The sequence below is a fragment of the Pinus tabuliformis genome, chromosome 4_1 (assembly GCF_031772625.1).
Source record: "Pinus tabuliformis cultivar Carrire ecotype Pingquan chromosome 4_1, CPIR1, whole genome shotgun sequence".
In the NCBI taxonomy this organism is placed as follows: Eukaryota; Viridiplantae; Streptophyta; class Pinopsida; order Pinales; family Pinaceae; genus Pinus; species Pinus tabuliformis.
Window position 1 is genome coordinate 235,480,163 of NC_142303.1, and position 27,744 is coordinate 235,507,906.

At 36.5% G+C, this 27,744-nt stretch overlaps 1 protein-coding gene across 2 annotated transcripts; it reads left to right on the forward strand.

Moving 5' to 3' along the window:
- The first annotated feature begins 14,365 nt into the window (after nucleotides 1-14,365).
- LOC149175118 (ran-binding protein 1 homolog b-like) lies at nucleotides 14,366-27,063 on the forward strand. 2 transcript variants are annotated; one of them, XM_089419518.1, is made up of 3 exons: nucleotides 26,174-26,393; nucleotides 26,486-26,578; nucleotides 26,751-27,063. In XM_089419518.1, the coding sequence occupies exons 2-3, from the start codon at nucleotides 26,567-26,569 to the stop codon at nucleotides 26,946-26,948; spliced, it is 210 nt and encodes a 69-aa protein (XP_089275644.1). In that variant the 5' UTR covers nucleotides 26,174-26,393; nucleotides 26,486-26,566; the 3' UTR covers nucleotides 26,949-27,063. The 2 variants fall into 2 exon arrangements, with proteins under 2 accessions (XP_089275645.1, XP_089275644.1); XM_089419519.1 differs by lacking the exons at nucleotides 26,174-26,393; nucleotides 26,486-26,578 and adding an exon at nucleotides 14,366-14,863.
- The last annotated feature ends 681 nt before the right edge of the window (nucleotides 27,064-27,744 follow it).

Below are 27,744 nucleotides of genomic sequence, written 5' to 3' on the forward strand. Positions count from 1 at the left end.
CTCGATTCCCAGAATCGAGGGCCCGCCTCCCAGCCGCGCCTCGATTCCCAGAATCGAGGGCCCGCCCCCCGGCTGCCTGTGGTGGCGCTGCTGGGGGCGAAGGGCCTGCGCGTAGGCACCTCCGCCCCCGGCAGCGCCACCACGGGCGGCCGCGGGGCGCCAAAACAATTTTTTTTTTTAATTAATAAAAAAAACGTTTAATTTTTAAAATTTTAAATTTTAAAATTTTAAATTTAAAAAATTAAAAAAAAACTATATTCATTTTTTGAAATTTTTAATTTTTAAAATTTTATTTAATTTTTAAAATTTAAAATTTTTAAAATTTCTAATTTTTAAAATTTTTAATTTCAAAAAAAAAAAAACCGATTTCATTTTTAAAATTTTAAATTTTTTTTAATAATTTTTAAAATTTTAACTAAAAAAAAAATCAAAATGGTTTTAAAAAAAAAAATATTCTTAATTATAACCCAAAAAAATAGTTTAAAAAAAAATAATTAAAAAAAAAAAAACTTTAATTCTCATTTTTTTTTTAAAAACATTGTTTAAAAAAAAAGGTTTAATGTAAATTTTTTTTTAAATATAAAATATAGGTTTATTTTTTTTTTTCAAATATAAAAGATCTGTTGGATAATTTTATTTTTAAATAAAAAATAGAAATAAAATTAAAATTTGTTTAGAAAATCTTCGGCAAAATCACATAATCAATCTTTCGGACAAAAGATTGATTATGTGATTTTGCCGAAGATTTTCTAAACAATGTTATGGATCACAGAAGTCTAAATTCTTTAAAATTAAAATTTGTTTTTAATAATAAAAAAAGTTTTTATAAAAAAAAAAAAAAAAATGACTTTTTTTTTTAAACAAAATATCTATGTTTAATAAAAATTAATTACATTTTTTTTTAAAATAAAAAATACACTTTTTTTTGTTTTTTTTTTTATAATTTGATTTTTTTTTTTTTTTTTTTTTTTAATATTAATTTTATTAGTTTTAAATTTTTTTTCATTAATTTTTTTTTTTTTTTTTAAACTAATTTGTTTTTAATTTTTTCTTCTTTTTTTTTCCCAGTTTTTTCTAATTTTTTTTTTTTTTTTTTCTCTATTTTTACTTACTTAATATATATATATTTTTATTTTGTTTTTTTGTCTTCCAAATTCTTTTATGGTTTGTGAGATAATTTTTTTAACATTTTTTTTTTTTTTTTGTCTCTTATATATATTTTTATATTTGTTTTTTAAGTAATCAACATTTTAATCTTAATTTTAGTAGCTTTTAATTTATTTTTTAATTTTCTATTTTTTTTTTAAATTTAGTTTGTTTTTAATTTTAATTTTTAATTTTTTTGTTTTCTTGTTTTTCTGTTTTTATCTTCTTTTATTTTTCTATTTTCACCCACTTAATTTTTTGTTTCTTTTAATTTTTTTTTTTTTTTTTTTTTTTCCATATATATTTTATTTTGCCAATTTTTTTTTTGTTTACAAGATTACTCATTTTTTTTCCCATTTTTTAAAAATATTTTTCTTACTATTTAATTGTTTATAATTTTTTTTTTGTTTTTAGTTTTTTAGTTCTTATCATTAATTTCGTTCTTTTTACATTTTATGATTGATTTTTTTTTTTTTTTCATTTTTTATTTTTGTTTTATATTTTTCTTTTAATAGATATTTTAATCTATGTTTTGTTTTTTTGGTTTTTTTTTTTTTTTTTTTTTTTTTTTTTTTTTTGTTTTAATTTTTTTTTTTTTTTTTTTTTTTTTTTTTAAATTTAATGTTTTTTCCGGGGTCATGACAAAATATTTCATGCCATTATTTCGAGATGTTGAAATTTAACTTTTGAAAAAAAAAAGTCTTCTTCCAGAATCAACCCTTTTCATTTTGAGGGTGTTTTTTGGATAATTTTTGCGCAAAAAATTGGTTTTCACCGCCATTTTTAAAACATGTTGAAAATTTACCCAAGAAAAGAAAAGGTGTTATTCCAGCATCAACACTTTTCAATTTTAGCACTGTTTTTGATGTTTTTTCGGGGTTCTTTTGCCAGAGTTCCCGTTTTGAGTTTATAGTTCCCGTTTCAAAGTTTACATTGTTAGAAGCCGAGGGGCGAAGCCCTTACACACACATGGATGCGACTTGCGATAGCAATTAAACCCAAATCCGATAAAGGAATTAATCATTTTTAGGACTGATGAAGGGAGAATGAGTGGGGCAAAGGAAAAAGGAGAAAGTGACCGTTATGAGCTTCTTTTATGCATTACCAAGGACCAAGCTCACTTCTGACCTTTAAAAATAAAAGATATGCAGCAAAGCTAACAGGTCCACCCAACCTAACATAGGGTCCAAAACCAAAATTTTCTGGGGTGCTAACCCAGACCCCATAAAGTGGGGTTATGGGTACGCCTCAAATCCCCTGTGAACCACCCGCCCCCACTACACAATCGGCGCAACGAAGGGGGGATCCATCCCCCCTCTAACCGCGCGGTTAACTACGTGGGCTAGTCATGGAAAGAATATAACACAACCCAACATTCTCCCACTTGTTGTTTTCTTTCCACAGGGGGCCACAAGAGAGCTTAGTCATTTTTCCAGCCATGAAATGCCCATTGTCTCTCTACACCAAGTGAACTTCTCAAAGCTCACAGATTTTGTTAATACATCTGTAGTATTCTTCAAAGTGTCCACCTTTACTAGGAACACCTTCTTGTCTTCTATCATATCCCTCACAAAGTGATACTGAACATTAATCTGCTTTGTCTTTGAATGATATGTGGCGTTCTTTGCCAAGAAAATTGCACTTTGGCTGTCACAATCTATCCTTATAGTTCCCTGTACTAACCCCATACTTGAACACAATCTCTGCAACCAAACTGCTTCCTTGCTTGCACGAGTGGCTGCCATGTATTCTGCCTCTGTAGTCGATAGTGCCACTACAGATTGTTTCTTACTCATCCAACTGACTGCACCTCCAAATATGTTAAACACATACCCACTTGTAGATCTTCTCGAATCCAAATCTCTAGCCCAGTCTGCATCAACAAAGCCATGAATATCCAACATTCTATCCAATCCTGATCTTCCTTGTTAGCACAAACCATAATCACTAGTGCCACACAAATACCTGAAAACCCGCTTCATTGTTGTCCAGTGCTCCTTCCTTGGTTTTGACATAAACCTGCTCAATACTCCCACTACACGTGCAATGTCTGGTCTAGTACAGACCATTGCATAGATTAGGCTACCGATTGCACTTGCATATGGAACACGGGACATGTCCTCTTCCTCTTCTTATGTCTTGGGACACTGTTCAGCAGATAACCGCACACCTACAGGAATAGGAACCTTCACTGGTTTACTATCCTGCATATTAAACCTTTGCAGTATTATCTCAACATACTTCCTTTGGTTTAACCAGAGCTTCCTCTTTGCCCGATCTCTTTTAATTTCCATGCCCAAAATATAGTTTGCAGCACCAAGATCTTTCATGTCGAATTTGGAGGACAATTAGGTCTTCAAATCCTAGATAATTTCTTTGTCATTTTCAACCAGCAACATATCATCCACATACAAGACTAGATAAATAACATAGTCACCAATTAATTTAAAATACACACAGTGATCTGCTTTGCTTCTGGTGAAGCCAAGTCCCCGTATAAATGTATCAAATTTCTGATACCACATCCTTGGTGACTGTTTTAACCCATACAAAGACTTCTTTAACTTGCATACTAGTTCTTTATTACCCTTCACCGCAACGCCTTCAGGTTGCTTCATGTAGATCTCCTCTTCTAGATCCCCATGAAAAAATGATGTATGCACATCCATCTATTCTACCTAAAAATCAAAAGCAGCAGCAATAGATAAAAGTAATCTAATAGAAGTTACCTTGGCAACAAGAGAAAAAATATCACCAAAATCAATTCCCGGCATCTGGGAATAACCTTTTACTACTAACCGAGCTTTATATTTCTCCACTTTTCCTTCTACATTTGTCTTCTTTCTGAACACCCATTTGCTGCTAATGGGTTTCCTTCTAGCCGGCAACTCCATTAGATCCCAAGCCTCATTTTTGTGCAAAGATGCCATTTCATCAACCATGGCCTCTTTCTAGAGTTTTCCATCCTCTGAATCTACTGCTTCCTTCACAATTCTGGGATCATTATCAGTAATAGATAAAGAAAAATTTGAACAGAAAGTAGACGAACTATACCTTTCTGGCTGCCTTATTTCTTGAACTGTTCTTCTCACACTTGGAGTTTGTGGCTCTTCATCTTCTGATTCCTCCTCTGTTGTAGAGTCTAATTCTTCCTCCTTTAGCTCAAACTCTATCTTCTTAGGTTCATTTGGTTGAACGTCATGTGTAATAACATCTTTCAACTCTCTAAACACCACATCTCGGTTGCACACAACCTTACTTGTTACTGGGTTCCAAAGGTTATAACCCTTTAAATCATCCTTATACCCAATAAAGATGCAGTTTTCATATTTATTGTCCAACTTGGTTCGTTTCTCCTTTGGAACATGTACATATGCATCACATCCAAATACCCTCAAATGTGAAAGAGAAGGCTTCTTACTAGTCCATACCTCTTGTGGAGTCTTATCCTCCAACGCTGATGAAGGTGATCTGTTGACCAGGTAACATGCTCTTTCCGTTGCCTCTTCCCAAAATTCCTGTCCTAACCCGGCACCACTGAGCATGCTTCTTGCCCTTTCCATCAACATCTTGTTCAATCTTTCTGTAACTCCATTTTGCTGAGGTGTATATGGAGTAGTCTTGTACTGTGCTATACCACACTTCTTGTAGAATTAATCAAATTCCTTACTGCAAAACTCTCCACCATTATTTTTCCTCAAGACCTTTATCTTCTTCTCTATCTAATTTTCCACGAGAGTCTTAAATTCTTTAAACTTGTCAAAGACTTCAGATTTCTTCTTAAGGAAATATATCCATGTATTCCTTGAGAAGTCATCTATAAATGATACATAGTACACAGAATTACCCAGTGATGGAACCTTCACAGGTCTAAACACATCACTGTGCACAAGTTCTAATATATGTTTCACCCTCTTACTACTAGAGGGGAAACTCACTCGATTCTGCTTCCCATATACACAATTTTCACAGAAATCAAAATCCAGAGAGCTATTACTCATAACTTCTACCATACCTTTACCATGAAGTATTCGAAGGCCCTTCTCTCCCATATGTCCCAGCCTTTGATGCCACAACATGTTCTTCTCTCCAGAGACCACTAGATTTTGTATTCCACTTTCAGGAACCACAAAACTATTGCACCCATCAATAACAGTGCTACCTTCACTACAACAAAACCAGCGATTAGCGTCCCTTTTTACTTCTTTTTTTGCATCTAGAGCCCATTTTTGGTGCTATTTGCATCCATTTATCAAATATGGTGCAAAACTTGACACAAAATTTGCATCAAGTTTTGCACCAAATCTTACACCAAGTTTAGCACCAAGTATTGCAATAGGTTTTGCATCACGTTTTGCACCAAATTTTATGCCAAGTTTTGTGTCATCCTTTACACCAGGTTTTGTTCCAGGTTTTGCATCAAGTTTGGCACCTAATTTTGTTTGACATACTTTTGCATCCTCATTTGCATCCACTTTTTGCACCTACACTTGCATCAACTTTTGCATCGACTTTCGCATCCTTTTTGGCATCCTTTTTTAAATCATTTTTTGCATCCATTTTTTTATCCATTTGTGCATCCCTTTTGCGCCAAGTTTTACATCGTGTTTTGTGTCTAGTTTTGCATAAAATTTTGCATCTACTTTTGTTGCATCCACTTTTCCCTCTTGTTTGGCATCCATATTTACATCCTCTTTTGCATCTATTATTGTACCCACTATTGCATCTAATATTTTTGTGCCACAATTAGCGCCTAGTTTGGCACCTCCTTTTGCACCCACTTTTGATTATAATTTTGCATCCACGTTTGCATCCTCATTTGCGTCTAGGTTTTCATCAACTACTACATCTATTTTTGCATCCCTTTTTGTATCCAATTTTGGATCGGGATTTGCATCGGGTTTTGTGTCTCGTTTTGCATCTACTTTTGCATCGACTTCTATTGCATCCACTTTTGCACACAATTTTGCATCCACTGTTGCACCCATTTTAAATTTCACTTTTTGCATCCCTTTTTACATCTTCATTTGCATCATACTTTGATTCTTTTTTTGCATCTATCATTACATCCACTTTTGTTATGCCACAATTTGCACCATGTTTTGCACTCACTGTTGTATCCACGTTTTCTTCCAATTTTGCATCCATGTTCACATCCTCTTTTGCATCAAATATTGCATTTATTTTTGCATCCACTTTTATGTCAGGTTTATGCATTAGGTTTTGCATCTCGTTTTGTATCTACTTTTGCATTTACTTACATTATATCCATTTTTTGCATCCAATTTTGTTTTGCCTGTTGCATCAATGTTTGCTTCCACTTTTACATCCATTTTTGCATCTTATTTTGCATATTTTTTGTCCATTGTTACATCCACTTTTGTTGCACCATATCTTGCGCCTACCATTGCAACCACATTTGCTTCCACGTTTGCATCCCCTATTGCATCCACTTTTGTTTCATCCATTTTTGCATATACTTTTGTTTCCGTTGTTGCATCCACATTTGTTTCACAACAATTTGTGCCAAGTTTTACACCTACCATTAGACCCATGTTTGCTTCCACTTTTGCCTTCATGTTTGCATCCAAGTTTGCATTGACAACTGCATCTACTTTTGCATCCACTTTCGTGTCAGGTTTTTCATGTTGTTGTGCATCTACTTATGTTGTATCCACTTTTCATCCAATTTTACTTCTATTGTTGCCCCCATTTCTATGTTCGCTTTTGCATCCCTTTTCCTACACTCATCATATTTTCTGCATTGATGATATTCCTTATGGCATTGACAATTATGAACAATTGATGACAATGTCAATAATATTGACAATGATGAAAATGAAGATGATGGCGATGACATGAATTGTGATTATGATGATAAAGACGATAGAGGTTACAAGGACAATGATGATGATGGCAATGATTATGATGATGACGATGCTAATGACGTTGGCGAATCTTCCCAATTTTAGATGTTGTCATTGTCATAATCATAAGCATTATCTTTGGTGTCATGATCATCATTTTCATCTAGGTCATCATCAAAAACAATAATGGCATGAATGATGATGATGCATGATTACAACAATGTCGATAGAAATTACATTAATGATGATGATGGGGATGATAAAAATGACAATGACGATGATAATGGTGGTGATGATGATCATCATCGATCATCTGTCAAAAATAGAGTTGTTATTTCTCTTACGTATATCAATGTTTCCTAAACAACCCTTTTCTAGCACTGATCACATTTTTTGGGTTGATGATATTTCTTACAACATCTACAATTATGAACAATTGCAAATAATGTCCATAATGATGATGATGATGGCATGAATGGTGATTATGATGATAATGTAATGATGGCAATAACAATGACAAGGATGATGGTGATGATGATGACAATGATTATGATAATGAGAATGACCTTACAATCTTATGGATTCGTGAACAATTACTAGTTTCAATACCATCTTCTGGATACGTATTACTATCATACTTTTTAAATTTTCTGTCTCTCTTAGAGTATCTTACTATAATGGTGTTGTCAACACTAGAAAGATATCTTGTTGTAATGGTGGTTCTAATGTTAGCACTAGCAAAGTTTAGTAGGGAGGATGCTACTACAAGAGGAATTCCTTCTAAGTGACTATGGCATTCAAAATGAGGCTTTATGGGCTGCTTGTTAACACATGTTCTCATGCTCATATAAAATTAATGTGAAAAGTTGCTTTAATTGGTTCCCATGCATAATTGATATTGATAATGGGGTGGTATAAAATTGTAATGGGCATATCCGTTAGTTAGTTATGATGGGTCAACAACATTGAAACCATCCAAGTGACATTTCGCCTTGGAACAATCGTCGCTCGTGCGAAAACACGAAGTTTATGTAAATGAAAGTTGTGATTGTAGTGGAATTAAAACCATCGAGAAATATCAAAGAAGACGCTGCCTACCAGTTTTGAAAGACAACCAAGGCATTGAACAACTATTTGCGTTAGGATGTAGTGAGGGAATCGAAGGAAATTTGGCAGCCCTAAGTTTCCATTACTATTGCCAATCACACATTCAATAGTAACCATAAAAGGTAGCCACATATAAACAGAACCTCGAGGTGTTGACAGTCAGAATCTATTGTAATAGCTTTGACATATATATAGTTTTGTGTTTAGATGAGAATGAAGTGGGCTTCTATTGAAAAAGTAGCGTTTTTCTGTTCGATTATGATAGGATTGGATGAACGCCGGTTTGGGTGGATGTAGACCCATGTTTTTTTGTGGTGATCTTCAAATGTCTTGAGGATAAGAAAAAAATCCTTGACCAAGGTCCATGGTTTTGGGGATGAGTTGGTCTTCTAGTGAAGCCATGGTTTCCCAACTTCAATCCTCTCACTATGTTGCCGATGACTACTCTAGTATGGGTAAGATTCCCAGTTTTCCCATTCACTTTACCCATCTAGATCTCTTAGAAAAAGTGGGCAATTTTATTGGAAGATTCGTCAAAGTAGACAGGGAAAGACTTTTGAAAGGAATTTTCACCTATGTTTGCATATGTGTTTAGGTAGATCCCAATGAAGTTTTGCGAGATAAAATTGAGCTCAAGTGGATGGGAATTGTGTATTCCCAACCCCTGGACAATGAAAATACAACTTTTCGATATAGGAATTACCAACAAGATAGACACCTTCAAATTGTCTGTCCCTTTCCAATAGGGGCTTCCTCCTTACAGTCATCTAAGAACTCTAGCTGCAGTTGGAGGGATCTTAAGGAAAGAGAGGGATCCAAAATGTAACACCCCTCCCTTGTGTGTCAAACTTTGCAAACCTAAGCTGAGAAAAGCTAGGTATGATGTGTAATATAAAAAGTAAATACATTATTAATAAATTAATCACTTGGAAAAGCGAGACACCAAGAGATGAGATTCTTGCCAAATCACATTGGTGAATGGGAAGGATAATTCTTTCATGGTAAAGATTCTCGATTTAATTCTAGATAAGTTGGATGGATTGGAGATAAATATCCATTGAGAAAAACATAAAAGTTGTGTGGGAGAGAAAGGCAATCTTCTATGAGGAAAATCCTCATGGGAGAGAAAGGTGAGCTTTTATGAGATAAGCCTACGCAAATGGATAAAAAGATCCATAAAAGCGAGACACCGCTAATGGAAACCATGTCATGAAATAAGGTATTAAATACCCATTGCATAGATCAATTGGAGGCGGTTGATCCATGGCAAGAACCTCGACTCGGTGGTGAACTGAAGAGTCATTTCTAGGTTGGGTAGTGGTGCTCTGTTTTCCAAGTGTCATTCTCTCTTTTGATCTAGTTTGACTCACTTGCGTGGATTGTTCTGTACGTTGGTTTCTTACCCTCTATGTTATAAATTCCTTAGCATATGAGAGAATTTTCTTGAGTTTTAAATGCACTGCATGTGGCGTTAATGAGATGATTTTATGGATGCTCGCATATGAACAATCATGGTTTGCAATCACATAAACATTGCCCCAGAATCGATCCATGAGCCACCAGATCTCTCTCTGCACGACTTCCAACAGTTCATCTGCATTTCTTCATGGTCAAAACGATTTCAGAAAAGGTATTTTTCTGCAAGAGAGTGCTAAAATTGCAAAGCGCCATTATTTTCTTGTCGCCGTCATGAATCCTCTACGCCTTGTCCTAATGAAATTATTTAGAGTTCTTGATTGGAAAAATTTGCCATATTTCAACTTTCTGGAAATATTTCATTAAATAAGCTACCGTATTATCTAAAATAAATCTGAAGAAAGAGGCCGTGCTCAAAACAATGTTTTAAGCAGCAAATTTCACAAGGGTTATTTCTGGTTCAGTTATTCTGAGCTTTCAATGGAAAATTTTGACTCTATTTTGGCTTACAGGCAAGATTTCATAAACTAACGCTCTCTATAAATGGACTAGACAAGGTTGTGCTCAAAATTTTGTTTAAAAAATGGCAGAGTTTGGGAAGAAGTTCTTTAAGTTAATGGATCAGCATTCAGATGCATTTCGAGTGGTTTGATTGAATGATTTCTGTCTCAGTTCCGCATATTTAAAAGTTTTGGAGAATGGGAATTGATAATTCTGGTATTTGATGGTGTTCTATTCAAATTACACAGAAGAAGATAGAAAGCTAGGGCTCACAACCCCTACCTAAGAAATTCTGGTATTTGATGGTGTTCCCCCGACCAACCAATTGTTAGGCTCACAACCCGGCTAGGCAAGGTCAAGTTTAGGAACAACCTAGCTAGGCGAAGTGAGAGAGTACCGTAGTTAAGCGCTGCAGGGTCAAAGAGAGAAGGTGAAGGGTTGGATGCCTCACCGATCAATGGGCTAAAGTAGGGGTTGGGTGCTTTGTCAAGCCCCCCCCGCTTCTTATTCACCAGTGTCGTGTCAAGAGCAAGGAACATTCTGGCAAATTCAATATTAAGCATCAATCTGCGATGAAACAGGGGATTCCTCTATAATTGGCTATGGGCTTAGCTAGAAGGGCACCTCCTGGCCTTATGACTGGCATCTACACCTCCTTCCTTCCATATGCTAAGGTCAATGGTGAAGTGGGTCTAATCTCTTGCTATGGAACTTCATGCATGGACAAGGAATCAATATCTACCTACTATGCCAAGGGGACTATTAGAAGGGTACTAAATAGGACTAAAGACTATTGGCTATTGGAATGGCTAAGTTATACTAGATCTAGATCTTTATCTCGGTAGAGAAGAGAGTAAAGAAGTGAAACGTAGAGATGCGAGTATCATATGTCTAGACGAGTATAATATGTATAGAGCTCGAAGAGAATGAAATTCTCTGAGAGCTAGCCATGGCTCAAAGAGCCTCTTTTTAGTTGTTGAATTTAGTGTCGACTACTTTCTCCTTTCCCTTATTTCCTCTCTCTTATTCTTTTTTCTTTTCTCCTTTCTCTTATTCCCCTGTCCTTCGCCCCCTCTCCCTACCCGTACCCCACCCTCGCCCGGACGGCCCTCAAGCGTGTCTTCCCCTATCCTCGCCCTATGATCGCTTACCGCTTATCTTTTTTCTTGAACTCGTACCTTTGATGGCTCCTCCGGAGAGCATTCCGTTCTCCTGCGGTGCCGCCCCTTACCTCTTTCAGAGTAAGATAGACTTCTTTCTTCAAACAAGTAACAGTTGTTCGAAAAAAAAGAACAACCAACAACACCCAAAGTACTCATACCGACTTTCTCTCCTACCGAACCGAAGCAAAGCGTAGGTAACCGACTTTCTTTCTCTCGATACGACAACCGAAGCGAAGCGTAGGTAACCGACTTTCTTTCTCTCCTACCGAAGGTAACTACCAAAGGTAGGCATTCATCTACCGAAGGGAGGACGACAGTAACTGACTTTATTTCTCTCGATACGACAACACAACTACCAAATGTAGGCATTCTTTCCGGCATCTTTCCAACTCTTGCTCTTACCTCTCTTTCCAAAGGAAGGAAGGGGGGTGTGGGGCGAAGGAAGGATCAGCTTCCTTCCCACCGCCAATGAAGGAAGGGGGTTGTAAGGAAAATATTATTAGTGCCAAATGAAAATTTATGTTAGGGATGCTTTCACATAGTTAGTTTTGTAATTATTATAAACATCACATACATAACAACCACAAATAAAAAAAGTATGTAATATATAAGAACAAAACTAATGAAGTTGTTAGTACTAAAATGAGGCATATACTAGCACATGTAATCTTAGATATACTTAGTGTGAAACACCATGACATCAATGTCTGAGCAATTTGTAAATGTGAAACAAGGGCTCAATAGGGGGCTAATATTTATTTGATAGTCACGTTCTTGGCTTTGTTGCTTCATTTGAAGGAAGGAGGACACTATTGAATTATTTCAATTACATGGTTCACACCTTCCAAGTATTAGTTAACTTGCCTAAAAAGGTTCCTAACACAAGTGATCAATGCAAATATCACCCATAGGCTACTTTTGTTCACAAAACTTAACTCTCCCACTTTATTTTTGTAAAGACCCACTAATTCAAGTGTAGCCATGGTAGTTGATGCACAACCTCATGTGCACCAAAAAACATCCCATAACCAACCTCCTTGAACCAAGCTTACCCTTCCACTCCTAACACCAAAATGTGCAACACTTATCATAGGGTCCAAGAGGTATTGTCCTTGGTGGCCTCTCATCACTATTGATAACTAGGGTTGAAATGTCACACCCCATGCTTGTGAAACATCTACATCATTTGGCACATTGAATTCCATCCATGCGCACCAAGTTCTAATATGCATGCATGCTTATCCTATATCTGCTTATATTTAGGAATGCCAACCATGACATAACCATTACAATATCTTTCTTCTTATTCTTCTTCTTCTTATTACTATAGAAAAAAAGGACCCTTTTGTTATTCACGAGGAAAAAAAAAAGCACAAACATTGACAAAAAGATTGTAACTTCTGTCATTACAATGGGTTGCCAGAAGACAAGGCATCACGACCCAGAAGAAGAGAAAAAGAAGTTGTTGTAAAACCAGGGTTTTTACAATTTTTTTTTCTTCTGCAAATTATAAGACTGACTAGAAATGACAATAGCATGCAACCAAAAATTGTAGAAAGTGTATTATACAACCACGAAGAGGGCCCTACTATGAGAAAAATGAAGACAGTGACTAGAAATGACATTAGCCTGTAACCAAAAATTCCCGAAAGTGTATTATACAACCATGAAGAGGCCCCTGTCAAGAGAAAAAGAAAGACATTGTATTTGAGGCTAATTGAAAGCTGAATGTAGACTCACTTGAAATTTATAGTAAGCTAGTTGATAACTAATTGAAAATTTGACTTAAAGCTGATCCATATTAGTATATGGGCATCGAATGAGAACTTTGAACTGGGTTGCCAACTAATTCATCATAATATTTGTAACCTGTCTCCAGACAAATAATTCTTTTTTAGAGAGAATCTACAGTTGTATTTAGCTCCCTATGGATGTGATGGAAATTGATTTCCTAGAAGTGGTTCTTTAACTCCACAATTTTGCTTTTCCAGGAGGATAAACTTATAACTTCCAACTATGCTTTACTGTCATTTTTTTTTGGCTCCATTACAATATTTGTATGTCAACAACATGGCACACTACAACCAAGAAGATGAACAATTACATCATTAAGAGTTACAAAACCATCTTGCCATCGAATAACCAACATTAATTAAACAACCATTTAACAACATAATAGCAATTACACTATATATATATATATATATATATATATATATATATATATATATATATATATATATATATATATATCACATTACACGTATAAATACCGCATTTCAATAGAAGTTAGATGAATTGCGCTAGTCCCAAAGTTTTGCTTTGACTTGAAATTAAACTCTTCTTCACTTTGTGATTTTTGTGTTATCCACTAGCATAGACCCATCTTAAATATAGATATAATATGAGCGGAGAGGGATCCAATTTCTTCATTGGCAATTATTTTTTATGAGCAAACATTATTTAAATGTTTTGTATTTTTTGTTTTTTATTTTTATTTTTTTAAATTTATTTTGGCCGACACTAGCAAAATTTCAACTTTGATGATGGACAAACATCGCTGTAACCATACTAGGCTGTAGAGTGAGCTTGGCATATTCATATTATTTTCATCCTCAACATTGAGGATTGTGTAAAGCTCAGTGGAAGATGCCCCTTGGAATGATGGACAAACATGGTTGTAACCATACTAGGCTGTAGAGTGAGCTTGGCATATTCATATTATTTTCATCCTCAACATCGAGGATTGTGTAAAGCTCAGTGGAAGATGCCCCTTAGAATAGTTTTGATGCCCCAAAAATGACTTCCATTCTCAACCCCTCCCCATGACATTTGAACTTAAGACCTCGTAACAACTAAACCCCATACAAACCAACTACCCTACAACTTATCATGGATCAACCACAACAATACTTATTATAATAATTTAAAACCAATATTTCATATTACTTTTCCATATTTATCTCATTTACAAACCCCTCAACCCCATCCCATTATTATTACAATAAACACAATAATATATCACCGAGGAAAGAGTTCAAATTTGTGAAAACAAAAAACGCACAACAACCTCTGGTCCCAACATGACAACATGAATGAAGTAGGCCTCTCATGTTGGAGATGATTTAGGGGTTATTCCATCGCCTTCTCTCCCTTTGAAACCCCCCAACCATCCCTGTAATAATTTATTATATTATCTTTAACGATGCTACTTTTACTCTCAATCTTTAACAGCTACCGGCCTTCCCTCTTCAAAACCCTTATATAGAGTGTTTTCTCTCCATCGACCTCAAAAACCCTTATATAGAGTGTTTTCTCTCCGTCGACCTCTTTGCCCTTTGCCTTCGAAGCATTTTTGCACAGTTAAATCCTTTGTCCAAAATCCTCGGGGTTTCGCATTCGTGTCTGATATTGGGCGAGTTTCTGGCATATTTTGGATCCATCGATTTCATTCGAGACCTCCCTCTGTGCACTATCTGGTATTGGGATGGCTGGAACTCAGGAGGATCCTGTTCTTACACGGGCAGTAGATGACAATTCGAGAGAGAACGAGGATGATGCCGGAAAGGAAGAGGACACTGGAGCTCAGGTTGCACCCATTGTTAAGCTTGAGGAGGTTACTGTCACCACGGGCGAAGAAGAGGAGGATGTCCTTCTTGACATGTAAATTTCTTAATCCATGGCTATTTCATGATTTTGTTTTGAAAGTTGTTTTCATGGCCTCTTCGGTGGCCCTTTTCCTGTGCACATAAATGGGACCTTGACTATAAGGAAGATGCATTTGGGCAGTTATTTACTTCTAATTTTTCTCCTTTTTAGTAAGATCTGTTTTTATCGGGTTCTCGATGTTTTGTTCGCCTGTTGATGATGATCGGAAACAAGATCCAAAGCCTAATTAATGGAAACAAGATCTTCCACAAACAGGCTACTGCACAATGTAAAACAACACGTGGAGCGACATTTGTCCCTAATCATGGGCTTATGTTGCTAGTGCAATGAAACCAACATCACCAGTAATCCTTGCAAGAGCACATTCCATCCTTGAAATAATGAAAACGGTTTGCATCTCTCATGTAAATTTCTCGCATAGCAATCTTGGAGATGAGCTTGGTAACACTATGGCAGTTGCCACAAATGCGCAGGTTTTTTGTAATCCAAAGTGGGGTTCCAGGGCTTGTGCTTATTAGCCCAAAAGCAAGGGCCAGCTTCTCACTGTGAGTAGACAACATACTTTCCTTCACCTCCTCCTCCACATCATGTAGTACAAAATTTGTATCTGGAACATACCCCACTGCCTCCATCTTCCTTTCCAAAGTCTCCAGCATCTCATAAATTTCCTCTGATTGAGGGTGTGATCTGTCTCCCATGACAAATGCATGAACCCTATTATTTACCTCAGTACAGCTGTAACCTGGAGTCTTTTTAACCGCTCTGTCCTTCATCATTGTTCTTACCCTTGCTACATCTTCCCATCTGCCAGCTGCAGCATAGATGTTTGCCAGCAGTACATAACATCCAGCATTTTTAGGTTCTAACTCGAAAAGTTGCTCTGCTGCATATTGCCCCAGCTCAATATTGCAGTGAACTCTGCATGCTCCAAGCAAAGCACCCCACACACTCGCACCTGGTTCTAAAGGCATGGTTTTAATCAAGTCCCATGCCTCATGTAGATGCCCAGCTCGGCCAAGGAGATCAACCATGCATGCATAATGCACTACCCTGGGAACAATGCAATAATATTGAACCATAGAATTGAAATATTGTCTGCCCTCAAGCACCAGGCCTGAATGGCTGCATGCAGACAAAAGAGAAACAAAGGTGATGTGGTTTGGCAGTATGCCCGTCATCTGCATTTGGTGAAAAAGAGAAATTGCCTCCTCACCAAGACCATGCATTCCATAGGCAGCAATCATTGCACTCCATGATACCACATTTTTTTCAGACATCTGGTCAAACAACTGGTGTGCAACCTCTAAAATGCCGCAGTTGGCATATGTGTCAATTAGGGCTGTGACTATAACAAGATTAGAGTTAAATCCACCTTTAATTATATAACCATGAATCAACTTACATTGTTTCTGCGATGCTAAATGCGCACATGCCAGGAGCACACTTACCAAAGTGACTGAGTTAGGTTTCACGTCTGCCAGTTGCATCTGATGAAATAGGGCTAAGGCATCAATATTGGGGAAATATACCAGCCTTAAGGCTCATTTTACCACAGTAATTCAAGAGCAGATTTGTAATCAATGACATGAGTGAGCAGTGAACTGATACAAGCACATTTACCACAGTAATCTAGGACAAATTGTTACCATGAATAGTATGTTATCAAGAGTGTAATCACCACAATTAGTCAGTGATGTAATGATGAATTTCCAGCAGTGAAAGGGCCAGAAGTTTGGTACATGACTGAGTTGAAGTAAACAGTTCTGAAGGGTAAAAAGTTCTGACTTATGGGCCAAGTTCTGTTTTTTGAGAGACCAAGTTTATATCCGCATCAAGGCTTTATTTACTCCTGGCTGAGCGTACTCTTATTGAAGGGTCCAAGTTTGAGTTTTCTCTTTGGTGTGAGGGACATATTACAGATTTGGAGGCTGCCTTGAAAACAAACTGGCCATGATACCTCTGCCTGGGTGTGAGAGCTGATATCATCCTGTTACCTGTGCGTACATCTCCCTTATCAGTGCCAAACTATCTCAGATTTACTGGAGGAGTTCTGGACATGTTGTGGAAGAGAAAGACAGAGATTAGGAGGGTTTTCTTCCAATTTATACTCTGGAATTTTGCAAACAATATAAGACTGTCCACTGCCTTAAGAATTCACTGTGTATTTCAGGTTCTCTTTACCTCTTTTATTTTGTCTGTATGGCTGAATTAAATGTAAGGTCTGTGTCTTCTTAAATCTGATATCAGTCTCTTTCCTATCAGTTTTTATTGTAATTCTGGCCTAATATGTATATCAAAACAGCATGTAGAATATCCTTTATTCGGAAAAGGGATCACTGCTACACCATAAGAAGAGCCACCATTCTATCAATATATTTCCCACTGATATGGACCAGGTTCCTCTTTGAGTCTTTCATTTCTGTGCACTGTACTCTTGCTCAATTAAGTACGTAATGTCACTATTCTGATGATATACATTTTTGAGTAATTTACATTGGGGTAAATGTGGTTTATATGGCTGTAATATCTTCATTTCAGCGAGTAAGTTGTGTTGGGTCCTGTGAAACATTGTACCTGAGCTGGAATGTGTTGACGAATATTAATTTGGTGCACTGAACTTGTTTAAAATGACTATGTGATGCTAATATTCTTGCTGATATACATTCTGGCCCAGAACTAATTTCTGTCATCTCTTAAGGAGGCCACTTCATTAAAAAGGGGAATTTGTATGTTCGTGGAATTTGTATGAGAACCAATTGGGTAGTCTCACATGCAACTGCACTTAACTGGAGAATCACCTCCCATGCATTCATCTTGGCCTCCCCATAAGCTGAAATAGTAACTCCAATGGATATTACCAACATATTGGCCTCGGGCTCACCTTTATAAGCTTCTTTCTTCAGGGAAACCACAATCAAATACATAGCAATGGGAATTAGAGGTTTCAGCATTTGAAATAATGATACTGAGAGGAAAACATAGGAAGAATTTGAAAACCAGAGACCCAAAGAATACACTTATCAATACTATGGGTTCAACGAGCTTGAAGACTCTTACAATAGCAACAGCCAGTGTTGAGTAGAAGCCCATGTGAATCATGGTGGGACTGATCACACTAAAGTTGTCAAGCAATGGCAATTCCAATGGATATGGCTAACATATTGGCCATGGCCTCACCTTTATAAGATTCTTTCTTCAGGGGAACTGCAATCGAATGCATATCAAATGGGCACAAGAGCTTTCAACATTTGAAATATCGATACTTTGAGAGACATGCACCAAGGGCTGCATCATTTAGGATTTGTACTCAGTTTAGGTGTCATATTCAAGGGGAAGTTGTTATGCTTTCCACCACTTCATAGATTGTTAGAGTGATGAAACAAAAGAGGCTCCCTCTTGAGGCTAGATTATGTCATTCACATCAGCTGTATTGTTGATGTCCTAGCTCAGCCAGGTCTTGCCAAAACTCTGTTGAGGTTCAAAATTTATTATAAACTGAAATGTCTTCACAAGAATTGACCTCATAAAATGCCATAATCACAAGATATGCCATACATGGCTGTGATTATGGCTCGCAAGACCCTTAGACTTTGAGCAATGAGGCTCGCAACATCACTTATGATTATGCACTCTACAATTCTGTGACCAGCTGAATGTCAAGCAATTGAACCGCGATTTAAATCCTATTTTGTCAGCAATAAGTACTATACTTTGTCTTTATTTAGTGTAGAGAACCAAGCACTTATTCTGCTCATCTATAGAAGGGACAATGGTTGTTTGCCTATGAGGTATAAGGAAATCCTATCAGATGTTTTGTATTTTCGTATGGAATTGAATCATACTCCTGCACACTGTAACATTCATATATATCAACCTGTAGAGGCTTTAATAACACCTGGTATTCTGGTTAGTGATTTTATTGGACCTCATGTGCATATCCTACATGCACAGGATGGACTATTCATATGTTACAGGGTATTATTCTTATTATTTAGGGTGCACATCTTCAGGTGCTCAAGAACGATTACTAAAACAGTCAGTTAATTATGCAATTTAAAGGATGAAAAAGGAGGTTATAGGAGTCTAGTTTTGGTTCTCATCCACAATGTCACACTAGTCTGCCTGGGCATGGTTCTCATGGTTTAATAGTGACTTGAGGAGTCATAATACCACAGATCACTAAACGCGAACAGCTAAGGTAGCCCAAGGACAATAGCCATCTTTACACATTAATTAACAGGTCTTACATTAATTATCCTAGGGGGTTTTAATACTTCCAAATGCTTAAAAAACAGTTAGCAGAGCATTCACATTACACATTCCAGCAATCTTTTCTATAAACCAACCAAATGCAGTCAGGAGAGCCCGCCTTTTAAACTATACAACCTTATTGTTAGTATGATCAACCTTATTTTAATATATAGTGTGACAAACCGTATGTGACAGGCAGGTGGAAAACTTTTCTCGCAATTGACTAAGTGACGTCCTGCGAGCCAGACTTGAGACGGAAACCCTCGTAAGAAGTATATGCTTGGCTCTTTTCCAAACAAATGAAGAGTCAATGAGGTTTTGTGTAATCACTTCTGGTATCGTATTGGGTTAACCCACCCCCTTTTTGATTCCAATAAGCAGAGGTGGTCACTATGGTAATCCGATTTCAAATTTGTAGTTAGAAAATGGGGTCACAACTTTCCATATTTTTTGTTTTGTTTTGTCTTTTTACATCAAACAATAGTATATTTATTAGAACCATAGTCAACTAAACAAACAGGAAACAATTTATTTGACAGGTGGAAGAAGTGATAGGCTTAGAGCAATTGAATTGTAGGCCATGCTTCTTGACAAATTGATGAACAGATGTCTCCTTACTTGAGATTTAGGTTGGCACCATGGCACCATCCTGTCCATCATTATACACTAATCTTGTCATTATCTTCTTCACTGTGAATGATTGGCCTGTTCCCTGCAAATAGATCTGAGCATAGAGGAGCCAATCCAAGAACAGTAATCTCTAGCACAAGACAATATTAATGATCTAAATACCTAATCCTGAAGCTTGAGTTTGATTTTTCTCTACTGGTTCTGAATCTCTGATTGAGAATCTCCCACTCGTCATTATCAAACCTTCTCCTTCATCATTGGCATCAGCTGCACTGCTGAGGTACTTTGGTTGGTTGTCATTGGACTTGAGAGCTTGAAGTTTCAAATGATTATAGTAACAGACAGCCAGAAAAGCCAGTCCACACCCACTCAAGTTTATGACTGTAACCTTTTCATTTATTACAGACAAAGATTATGTTATGAGCAGCCAGTCCTTGACAAGACCAGCAACATTCATAGTCAAGGCTGAAGTCTTTCCTATCAGAAGAAACACTGCAAGATTAAGAGCCAAGGCACAAGCAGAAATGTCATGTAATCCAAATCAAAGGAAGAGACCCTGATTATCAGAAATGGGTATTCTACTAAGGCCCGGGGGGTGCTGAGAAAAACAAGGCAACAAGGAGCAACAAAGATGTGATGGGATTCAACTTAATCCCTTTTGATGTTCGTGGAATTTGTATGAGAACGAATGGGGTAGTCTCACATGCAATTGCACTTAACTGGAGAATCACCTCCCATGCATTCATCTTGGCCTCCCCATAAGCTGAAATAGTAACTCCAATGGATATGGCCAACATATTGGCCTCAGGCTCACCTTTATAAGCTTCTTTCTTCAGGGAAACCACAATCAAATACACAGCAATGGGAATTAGAGGTTTCAGCATTTGAAATAATGATACTGAGAGGAAAACATAGGCAGAATTTGAAAACCAGAGACCCAAAGAATACACTTATCAATACTATGGGTTCAACGAGCTTGAAGACTCTTACAATAGCAACAACCAGTGTTGAGTAGAAGCCCATGTGAATCATGGTGGGACTGATCACACTAAAGTTGTCAAGCAATGGCAACTCGAATGGATATGGCTAACATATTGGCCATGGCCTCACCTTTATAAGATTCTTTCTTCAGGGGAACTGCAATCGAATGCATATCAAATGGGCACAAGAGCTTTCAACGTTTGAAATATCGATACTTTGAGAGACATGCACCAAGGGCTGCATCATTTAGGATTTGTACTCAGTTTAGGTGTCATATTCAAGGGGAAGTTGTTATGCTTTCCACCACTTCATAGATTGTTAGAGTGATGAAACAAAAGAGGCTCCCTCTTGAGGCTAGATTATGTCATTCATATCAGCTGTGTTGTTGATGTCCTAGGTCAGCCAGGTCTTGCCAAAACTCTGTTGAGGTTCAAAATTTATTATAAACTGAAATGTCTTCACAAGAATTGACCTCATAAAATGCCATAATCACAAGATATGCCATACATGGCTGTGATTATGGCTCGCAAGACCCTTAGACTTTGAGCAATGAGGCTCGCAACATCACTTATGATTATGCACTCTACAATTCTGTGACCAACTGAATGTCAAGCAATTGAACCGCGATTTAAATCCTATTTTGTCAGCAATAAGTACTATACTTTGTCTTTATTTATTGTAGAGAACCAAGCACTTATTCTGCTCATATATAGAAGGGACAATGGTTGTTTGCCTATGAGGTATAAGGAAATCCTACCAGATGTTTTGTATTTTCGTATGGAATTGAATCATACTCCTGCACACTGTAACATTCATATATATCAACCTGTAGAGGCTTTAATAACACCTGGTATTCTGGTTAGTGAATTTATTGGACCTCATGTGCATATCCTACATGCACAGGATGGACTATTCATATGTTACAGGGTATTATTCTTATTATTTAGGGTGCACATCTTCAGGTGCTCAAGAACGATTACTAGAACAGTCAGTTAATTCTGCAATTTAAAGGATGAAAAAGGAGGTTATAGGAGTCTAGTTTTGGTTCTCATCCACAATGTCACACTAGTCTACCTGGGCATGGTTCTCATGGTTTAATAGTGACTTGAGGAGTCATAATACCATAGATCACTAAACACGAACAGCTAAGGTAGCCCAAGGACAATAGCCATCTTTACACATTAATTAACAGGTCTTACATTAATTATCCTAGGGGGTTTTAATACTTCCAAATGCTTAAAAAACAGTTAGCAGAGCATTCACATTACACATTCCAGCAATCTTTTCTATAAACCAACCAAATGCAGTCAGGAGAGCCCTCCTTTTAAACTATACAACCTTATTGTTAGTATGATCAACCTTATTTTAATATATAGTGTGACAAACCGTATGTGACAGGCAGGTGGAAAACTTTTCTCGCAATTGACTAAGCGACGTCCTGCGAGCCAGACTTGAGACGGAAACCCTCGTCAGAAGTATATGCTTGGCTCTTTTCCAAACAAATGAAGAGTCAATGAGGTTTTGTGTAATCACTTCTGGTATCGTATTGGGTTAACCCACCCCCTTTTTGATTCCAATAAGCAGAGGTGGTCACTATGGTAATCCGATTTCAATTTGTAGTTAGAAAATGGGGTCACAACTTTCCATATTTTTTGTTTTGTTTTGTCTTTTTACATCAAACAATAGTATATTTATTAGAACCATAGTCAACTAAACAAACAGGAAACAATTTATTTGACAGGTGGAAGAAGTGATAGGCTTAGAGCAGTTGAATTGTAGGCCATGCTTCTTGACAAATTGATGAACAGATGTCTCCTTACTTGAGATTTAGGTTGGCACCATGGCACCATCCTGTCCATCATTATACACTAATCTTGTCATTATCTTCTTCACTGTGAATGACTGGCATGTTCCCTGCAAATAGATCTGGGCATAGAGGAGCCAATCCAAGAACAGTAATCTCTAGCACAAGACAATATTAATGATCTAAATACCTAATCCTGAAGCTTGAGTTTGATTTTTCTCTACTGGTTCTAAATCTCTGATTGAGAATCTCCCACTCGTCATTATCAAACCTTCTCCTTCATCATTGGCATCAGCTGCACTGCTGAGGTACTTTGGTTGGTTGTCATTGGACTTGAGAGCTTGAAGTTTCAAATGATTATAGTAACAGACAGCCAGAAAAGCCAGTCCACACCCACTCAAGTTTATGACTGTAACCTTTTCATTTATTACAGACAGATTATGTTATGAGCAGCCAGTCCTTGACAAGACCAGCAACATTCATAGTCAAGGCTGAAGTCTTTCCTATCAGAAGAAACACTGCAAGATTAAGAGCCAAGGCACAAGCAGAAATGTCATGTAATCCAAATCAAAGGAAGAGACCCTGATTATCAGAAATGGGTATTCTACTAAGGCCCGGGGGTGCTGAGAAAAACAAGGCAACAAGGAGCAACAAAGATGTGATGGGATTCAACTTAATCCCTTTTGATGTTCGTGGAATTTGTATGAGAACCAATTGGGTAGTCTCACATGCAACTGCACTTAACTGGAGAATCACCTCCCATGCATTCATCTTGGCCTCCCCATAAGCTGAAATAGTAACTCCAATGGATATGGCCAACATATTGGCCTCGGGCTCACCTTTATAAGCTTCTTTCTTCAGGGAAACCACAATCAAATACACAGCAATGGGAATTAGAGGTTTCAGCATTTGAAATAATGATACTGAGAGGAAAACATAAGCAGAATTTGAAAACCAGAGACCCAAAGAATACACTTATCAATACTATGGGTTCAACGAGCTTGAAGACTCTTACAATAGCAACAACCAGTGTTGAGTAGAAGCCCATGTGAATCATGGTGGGACTGATCACACTAAATTTGTCAAGCAATGGCAACTCCAATGGATATGGCTAACATATTGGCCATGGCCTCACCTTTATAAGATTCTTTCTTCAGGGGAACTGCAATCGAATGCATATCAAATGGGCACAAGAGCTTTCAACATTTGAAATATCGATACTTTGAGAGACATGCACCAAGGGTTGCATCATTTAGGATTTGTACTCAGTTTAGGTGTCATATTCAAGGGGAAGTTGTTATGCTTTCCACCACTTCATAGATTGTTAGAGTGATGAAACAAAAGAGGCTCCCTCTTGAGGCTAGATTATGTCATTCATATCAGCTGTGTTGTTGATGTCCTAGGTCAGCTAGGTCTTGCCAAAACTCTGTTGAGGTTCAAAATTTATTATAAACTGAAATGTCTTCACAAGAATTGACCTCATAAAATGCCATAATCACAAGATATGCCATACATGGCTGTGATTATGGCTCGCAAGACCCTTAGACTTTGAGCAATGAGGCTCGCAACATCACTTATGATTATGCACTCTACAATTCTGTGACCAGCTGAATGTCAAGCAATTGAACCACGATTTAAATCCTATTTTGTCAGCAATAAGTACTATACTTTGTCTTTATTTAGTGTAGAGAACCAAGCACTTATTCTGCTCATCTATAGAAGGGACAATGGTTGTTTGCCTATGAGGTATAAGGAAATCCTATCAGATGTTTTGTATTTTCGTATGGAATTGAATCATACTCCTGCACACTGTAACATTCATATATATCAACCTGTAGAGGCTTTAATAGCACCTGGTATTCTGGTTATTGATTTTATTGGACCTCATGTGCATATCCTACATGCGCATGATGGACTATTCATATGTTACAGGGTATTATTCTTATTATTTAGGGTGCACATCTTCAGGTGCTCAAGAATGATTACTAGAACAGTTAGTTAATTCTGCAATTTAAAGGATGAAAAAGGAGGTTATAGGAGTCTAGTTTTGGTTCTCATCCACAATGTCACACTAGTTTGCCTGGGCATGGTTCTCATGGTTTAATAGTGACTTGAGGAGTCATAATACCACAGATCACTAAACACGAACAGCTAAGGTAGCCCAAGGACAATAGCCATCTTTACACATTAATTAACAGGTCTTACATTAATTATCCTAGGGGGTTTTAATACTTCCAAATGCTTAAAAAACAGTTAGTAGAGCATTCACATTACACATTCCAGCAATCTTTTCTATAAACCAACCAAATGCAGTCAGGAGAGCCCTCCTTTTAAACTATACAACCTTATTGTTAGTATGATCAACCTTATTTTAATATATAGTGTGACAAACCGTATGTGACAGGCAGGTGGAAAACTTTTCTCGCAATTGACTAAGCGACGTCCTGTGAGCCAGACTTGAGACGGAAACCCTCGTCAGAAGTATATGCTTGGCTCTTTTCCAAACAAATGAAGAGTCAATGAGGTTTTGTGTAATCACTTCTGGTATCATATTGGGTTATTGTTAGAAGTGATAATTGGATTCGGATTCTCATCGAGTGAGTTGTTCTGCTTTCTCAATTTGAGAGGGTTTGTTTGGAGGGAAAAACGAAAGAGGACATACAAGAATAGTGAGGGGAAAGATGCAGAGGAAGAGGATTGAGAACATCGCCAGTAGGCAGGCTACATTTTCCAAACGTAGGTGGATTGCTGAAGAAAGCTTACGAGCTCTCGGTGCTCTGCACTGCAGAAGTTGAACTTGTGATTTTCTCCCCAGCAGGAAAGCTCTATGAACTGTTTTTTAGTGCAAATCCTACTATTTTGATTCTAATAATCATGGCTATGCAAACCTCATGAGATTCTTACTAATAACCCCGGTGGTGCAAGCCCTAGTAAGTTCGATGTTGAAAAACTTAGTGTAAAACCTTCAAATCGCTGGTTTTGTTGTAGTGCTTATTGGACAGTATATAAAAAATTTCACACCTTTTTTATGAGATATGGGAGGAAAACATGTTAAAGATTTTTAATAAATATAAAATTTCCAAAATGATGCTAGTTATGTGTGATTCTTTTTTCATTGTTTGTGATTATGAAAAATGAAACTCAATGTTTTTTCATTAGTGCACACATATTTCATTATATAATTGCATATAGAAAAATCATTCCAGAGCCGATAACAATAAAAGTGAAGAATTTATGGTCCAACCTTATATTTAAGGGAGATGTTTAAGGATGACGTTTGAATTTTGTTTTTCATTTTAAGACATTTGGAGCAAATATTAGGAAGGACTTTGAGAAAGGATTGTCCTTGATTTTCGAAAATGGAGTTGTTCCTTTCCAGCGATATGCCCCAAGTGACCATCAAAGGGAGAGCTCATATGTTTTTTGGATGTTTTCTTTATAGCTATTTTTTTACACATATCCATAGAGTCCCCATGCCATTGATGTGAATTACTTGTTCGGTTTTTTTTAACCAAAATTTTTACCCAAACAAGAAAAATTAAAAAAATGCCTCAAGATCAAAGTCTGAAACAAAGACCTATTGACATACCTTTTAAAGTATGGAAAGAAATTGTAAAATCATATGAGAAGTTGGATGCACAAAGAAAAGCCGGCAATGAGAGCATTCAGGTATTGAATTTTTCATTAAACATTATTTAGAATGTATTAATACTTATAAGTATCTTAGACATGTATTTGTGTGAAAATAAATTGAATTGGTTTATGTTTAAGGACAAGGCATCCAAGGTGAGGTTAACCAAGACAAAAGTCACTCATCGTAGTGGCCAGAAAGGTTTAAAAGCACTGATAACAACCTTTGTAAGTATATTAAACATGTGATATTTTTTAATAAATTTTGTACTAGAAGAAAGTCATTGTTATCTAATTTCTCCCTATTTACTGATTGATAGGAACTAAAATATGGAAGACCTCCAAATCATTTGGAAAAGGAGGTGCTGTAGCAAAAGAGATGGGTTGAATTTGTTGTTTGGATGGACTCTATGGTATATAATCTTAGTTGGATTTCCAATATACTTTTAAACCATATTTTCATTTTATTTTTTAGTACTATTAGATATTATATCTTACCTCATTTTATGGTTAACATTGTATAACAAAAACATGCGTTGTGTTATGTAATTAATACTAACATGTAATATTGATTTTTTTTGTCAGAATGCTATAGGTAATGATTGCCAAGACGATGATCCAAATTATGTTCAACATATATCAGGAGATGATGAGGATGAGGATGAGGATGATGGTGGTGAAGGAGGAGATGATGATGATAGTTGCGGTGTTGGTGATGATGTGGATCAGAGTAATGAGGATGGTCAAGATGATCATGAGGATGATCTTGGTGGTGGTAGCTAGGCATGCACATGCATTGTTTTTTATGAAGAAATTATTGTGTAGAATGACATTGCTATGTTTAGATGGGTGTTGTGAATTTACCCTATATCAATGAGACATTTTGATTTTGTAATCATACGATGAGTTTGATTTATGTATGTTGTTAATTTATCATAGAATAATGATATTCATGAAATATTTTGATTTGTTAATCATATTTAAATTTTACTTGTTTTGATTAAAAATAATATTGATTTTATTAGTATTATGTTGCTATTTTATACATGTTTTGAAAATTGTTAATGACACATTGTTATTTTTTTGGATGGATGTTGTCAATTTCTCTTAAATTTCTTTACAAATGATTTTGAATTGTGATATCTGCTTTAATGATATTTAGAAACTATCATATATTTCACTATGAATCTATAAAGGGGGTCATATATGTAAAGAAAAATATACTCTATATAAGAAGTCAAATGCGGATGTAACCATGGATGCAAAATTGAAAGTAAAATTGGATGTTAAACTAGGAATTAATACAAAATGCAAACAATTGACATACAAAGTGTTTTAAATTAGAAGTGAAAAATTGTGCAATAGTTGACACAAAGAAGGGAACAAAACATGGCATACAAAAGGATATCAAATTGGGCAAAAACAAGGACACATAAATGGGCACCAAATTAGATGCAAAAAAAGACAACAACTAGATGTAAAATAAGATGCAAAGTTGAGCGTTAAAAAGAAGCAAAAAACGTTACAAATTAATATGACAAATGATGATGCAAATAATGGTGTAAATTTGGGATGCAAA